The sequence below is a fragment of the Plectropomus leopardus genome, unplaced genomic scaffold (assembly GCF_008729295.1).
Source record: "Plectropomus leopardus isolate mb unplaced genomic scaffold, YSFRI_Pleo_2.0 unplaced_scaffold2608, whole genome shotgun sequence".
NCBI lineage: Eukaryota > Metazoa > Chordata > Actinopteri > Perciformes > Serranidae > Plectropomus > Plectropomus leopardus.
The window spans coordinates 1-4,830 of record NW_024628357.1 but is presented as its reverse complement, the minus strand read 5'-3'; the positions used below and the strand labels follow the sequence as shown (position 1 = coordinate 4,830).

Below are 4,830 nucleotides of genomic sequence, written 5' to 3'. Positions count from 1 at the left end.
TGTGTGTGTGTGCATGCGTGTGTGTCTTGGTGTGTGTGTGTGTGTGTGTCGGTGTGTGTGTGTGTGTGTGTTTGTGTGTGTCGCGGCGTGTATGTGTGTGTCTTGGTGTGTGTCTTGGTGTGTGTGTGTGTCTCGGTGTGTGTGTGAACTGGTTCAGGTTTTTATCCAAAACTTTTCGCTCGGTAACTTCGTGCCTCTTTCTGATCTACAGCAGTGAGACTCAACCCACGGCCCGCGGCCCAAATCTGGCCCCTGATAGGGTCCCTGGTGGCCCCCCCAAACATTTTCTAATTGACAGTGGAAATAAAGTGATGGACACTGTGGTGGTTTTGGTGTCCTCCCAGTAAAGACAGACTCTGTGCTGCAGGTGTGATGGAGGTGGACGTCCTGGAGTTCAGGGTTCCTGTGGAGAGCAACAAGACTCTCTTTGTGTGGGACATCCAGCCGAGTCAACCCGAGGCTCAAATCTACGTGAGTCCACCTGAAAAAAAACCAGCCTTCAAAGTCTTCAACATTTTTCTTTTATAGAAAAAGAAGATCAACACATTTTTGTAATTCTTTGAAGAATTAAAAAAAATAAACTAAACCCAATTTTTATGAAAAAGTCAATTAATTTTAAATAAAAAAATGCCCAGATTTTGCATGAAAAAGGTTCAAGCAAAAGACATTTTTGAAAGGAAAAATAAAACAAAACAAAAAATTTAATGAAAAAAGATGCTAGATGCCACAAAATTTTTCAAACAACAAAAAAATGACCCACTAACCCCACCAAACATTTTTACAGAAATAAAGATTGTCAACTTTTGTGAGGAAAGAAATAAAAAAATGCCTAAAATTTTTGAGTGAAATAAAAAAATTAAAGAAAAGAAATTAACAAAAATAAAAAGAAAAGACGAAAACATTTTTTAAAAAAAATGTGCCCAATTTTTTTTAAAGAAAATATTCACCAAAGAAAACAAATTAGCCAAAAACCATTTAAAGTAAAAAAATCACAAAAATGTTCAGAAAAAGTTCATCTTGGGGGTTCGGGTCTTTTTTAACAGTCGTGTGTTGTCCTTCAGGACGGGCTGCACCGTGTCTTCTCGTTCTTCGGTCCTCTCCACCTGCTGAAGGTGTGTCCAAACGCCGCGCTCGGCCCGCCCGGCTTCTACGCCCTCATCAAGTTCTACTCTGCCGCTCAGGCCTCGGAGGCTCAGCGGCAGACCGACGGACGCCCGCTGATCCAGAACGCTCCGCTCAAGGTCGCCACTCAACGGTTCGTCTTCTTCTTCTGTGATTTATCACAGCCTCTCACCAGGGTCGTCTTCTTCTTCTTCTGCTGTGTTATTCAGGTGAGGCTGAGCTCCAGACAGACGCCTCACTTCCTGTCAGACGGCTGCAGACCGCTGAGCCACGCCCGCTGCCTGGAACTGGCCAATCACTGCCTGGGATTCAACGGCTGGACCTCTGACATCATCGCAGTGAGTGAAACACACACCCCAGCGGTTCTCAGGTGAGTCGGTGTGACTGCAGGTGACTTCTTATCTGCGTCTGCCGTCCTCAGCTAAAGGAGCTCACCAACGAAGAAGAAGAAGGTGAGGAGGAGGGTGGAGGCAGACGGAGGAGGCTGAAGTTCGGCTGTCTGCTGCAGCTCCGCTTCCCCCGTCACGGACAGACCACCAGAGCTGCAGCCGTGGTGGAGGACAGCTTCACCTGCACAGGTGAGTCCAGGTTCACCTTCGTCGTTCTCTTTGAGCTGAGTCATTCTCTGTGTGCTTAGTCATTGTCTGTGTGCTGAGTCATTCTCTGTGTGCTTAGTCATTGTCTGTGTGCTTAGTCGTTCTTTTTATGCGGAGTCGTTGTCTTTGTGCTGAGTCGTTGTCTTTGTGCTGAGTCGTTCTCTTTGTACTGATCCGTTCTCTTTGTGCTGAGTCGTTCTCTGTTTTCTTTGTGCTAAGTCGTTCACTTTGTTCTGATCCGTTCTCTTTGTGCTGAGTCATTCATTTTGTTTTGAGTCGTTCTCTGTGTGCTGAGCCGTTCTCTTTGTGCTGAGTCGTTCTCTTTGTGCTGAGTCGTTCTCTGTGTTTGCAGGTCCAGATGTTTTGATTCAGAAACGCTGCAGACTGCAGAAGTTGGCGAGAGAGCGAGCTCTGGTTCAGGCCTTCAGCAGCGTGCTGCTCATCCTGCTGGGTACTCACTGACTGTGTACAAATACTCTGAATACTCTGAATGCTGTGCACTGATCTGAGAGCTGCTGAGGTGTGTCACAGTGAGCTGACCCGTCTGTGTGTGTGTGTGTGTGTGTGTGTCTGCAGGTGACGGTAAAGTGATGGTGGAGGTGAAACAGACCTCAGATCAGTTCCTGGCTGATGAGGCCGAAGGAGTCGTTCAGGTAAATTCACCTGCTGTCAGAAACGCTGAGTCACTGGTACACGGTACCGCACTGTCAGCGTCTGCGCTGCTGTTTAAAACAGGCTTCATACAGTCATGAAAAACCTGGACAAGTCATGGAATATGCAAATGGAAGTTTTGGAAAAGTCCTGGAATTTTGTAGAATTAGTAGAATAACTAATGATATATTCAAGGAAATTTGAAGATCCAAAGATAATTTCTGTTTTTACAGTTTCTGGCTGATAAACTGGTCATTTTTTAAAGAAAACTGGTCTTCCAAACCTACGTTCTTTAAAAATCACACACACAAAAAAAGATAATTGTCAAAATTATTTTTGAAATTACCAAATTAAAAAAAAAAAAAAGTCACCATTAATTTAAACAAAAAATAGAAAACGCTAAAAACCACACAGCAGAAGACACACGGTTGTGTCGGTTTTTATTCCGGATGGCGGAGTATGTTGTCTGCGCGTCTTGGGCAACATGCCGTTTCATTTTGTTTCGCTTCATTTTTTTGATTATTTTTTTTTAAGTTAAGTTAAGTTTTTTAAGTTTAGTTTTTATTTTAAATAATTTTGAGTTCTGATGGAGTTTTTTTGAAAATGCAGTTATTATTTTGAGGGTTTTTTTTAGGTGTTTTATTTAGAATTTTATTTTTTTTCAAAAAATTTGAAATTTTGGGATGTTTTAAAAAATATTTAAATAATTTTGTTTGTTTTTTGTGATTTTCTTCTTTTTTGGTTCTAAGAATTTAACATGTGTGGAGAGTACTTTTTTCTGCATTTAGTATATTAACTTTTAGTGCTTTAAGTATATTTTTACCTAATTATACTTATTAACTTAAATACCATTTTTTATGCAGGACTTTAAGTTGTAACAGAGTATTTTCAGTATTACTACTTTTACTTAAGTCAAGGATCTGAATATTTCTTGCACCACTGAATAGAAGAAAAACGTGTGTGTGTGTGTGTGTTAATGTTTGTGTGTGTTTGTGTTTGTGTGGGGGTGTGTGTGTGTGTGTGTGTGTGTGTGTGTGTGTGTGTGTGTCAGGTTAACCAGTTGTCCTGGGGGGAGTTTGCTGCTGATGAAGAGGAGGCTGATGATGAAGAGTGGGATCTGACTGATTGTTGGCGCCCAGAGGACTGTGGTGTCTCTAAAGAACAGTGATGCATTGTGGGAGTCATGGCTCATGTTTCATTTATTTAATAAAGAGTTTTATGACGTTTAACTGTCAGTTTCTTGTTTTCACAGCGACTGAATGAAGGGACTGTTGTGATTGGTTGTTCCTGCTCAGCTCTCCGTTACAACCATAGTCTGTAAATAAAGATGGCCGACACGCCCCTCTGACCCGCTGAGATTAAAATATTGGAGGATCGAGGATGATGTCATGTAGAGGCGGAGCCTGCACAGTGGCGATATCCGAGGTGGGTGAGTTCCACCTTTCACCGCTTAGTTTCATGTAGTAAGTTATTCAGACTGAAGTGATGATACAAACAAACATCAGGGAGACAAGAGTCATCACACACACACACACACACACACAGAGAGTGTACTAGGAGTTTTTATTTTGGAGTATTATTCACTAATAAGGAGGCTCTGAGCTGTACTGCAGACAGACAGCAGGGGGCGACACACACACACACAGTGGCGGGCTCCCATGGTGTCCATCTTTATTTACAGTCTGTGGAACAGACAGACAGATTATACTGTGACCTTTTCTCTGCTGATGCCAAAGTTGAGAGGTGGAACGGGACATTATGGTGACTTAAAAGAATGTCATCAAAAATTATCCAAAATGACCCTGAACTGTCATATTATACTATGCTGTCAAAAATGACCCCAAAAAGTCATAGTCTTGTATGTCACCAAAAACGACACAAAATCAGGATCAGAATATTGTTATTGTCATTGTAAAGATGAATACAACAGAATTCCTTTGCACTGCTAAGCGATCAATACAACTAAAAAATGTATAAGATAAAATAAATAGTGAAAAAGAATGAGTCACTTAAAAACATGACAACATAAATATCCATACACCCACATAAAAACACCATAATATGGCATGTCGAAAAAAAAACCCAAAAATTTAACACTATACCAAAAACAGCTGAAAGCTGCATGAAATAGCGTGCAGAGATACGCCATAGCATACAATGTTGCTAAAATTTTCCCCAAAACACCATAATATAGCATGTTGAATAAATGACCAAAAATGCCATACTAGCATGGAGAAAGATGTCAAAAATTGACATGTCCCAAAGACAGCTGAAAACTACATAAAAGAGTGTGCTTCAACATGCTATAGCATAGAATGTTGCAAAAACGGCCAAAAACACCATGATATGGCACATCGAAAAAAAACAAACAAAAATGCCATAGTATAGTATGGCGAAAAATGTCAAAATTTGACATGTCCCAAAAACAGCTGAAAACAGCATAAAATAGCATGCCGAGACA

The 4,830-nt window shown here is 41.1% G+C and overlaps 1 protein-coding gene across 1 annotated transcript; it reads left to right on the top strand.

The window, feature by feature from the left end:
• Positions 1–334: 334 nt before the first annotated feature.
• rdm1 (RAD52 motif containing 1) lies at positions 335–3,812 on the top strand. The gene is made up of 8 exons (XM_042516918.1): positions 335–471; positions 1,062–1,241; positions 1,332–1,460; positions 1,544–1,700; positions 2,071–2,169; positions 2,295–2,371; positions 3,421–3,543; positions 3,622–3,812. Exons 1-7 carry the CDS (start codon positions 373–375, stop codon positions 3,535–3,537), a joined length of 858 nt encoding a protein of 285 aa, XP_042372852.1. The 5' UTR covers positions 335–372; the 3' UTR covers positions 3,538–3,543; positions 3,622–3,812.
• Positions 3,813–4,830: the final 1,018 nt, after the last annotated feature.

Bases quoted from the DNA above. Each gene is read 5' to 3' on its own strand.
- rdm1 (XM_042516918.1), top strand. From the start codon at position 373: ATGGAGGTGGACGTCCTGGAGTTCAGGGTTCCTGTGGAGAGCAACAAG. The intron at 1,242-1,331 runs GTCGCCACTCAA...TGTGTTATTCAG, and splicing joins TCCAGAACGCTCCGCTCAAG to GTGAGGCTGAGCTCCAGACA. The intron at 1,701-2,070 runs GTGAGTCCAGGT...CTGTGTTTGCAG, and splicing joins GGACAGCTTCACCTGCACAG to GTCCAGATGTTTTGATTCAG.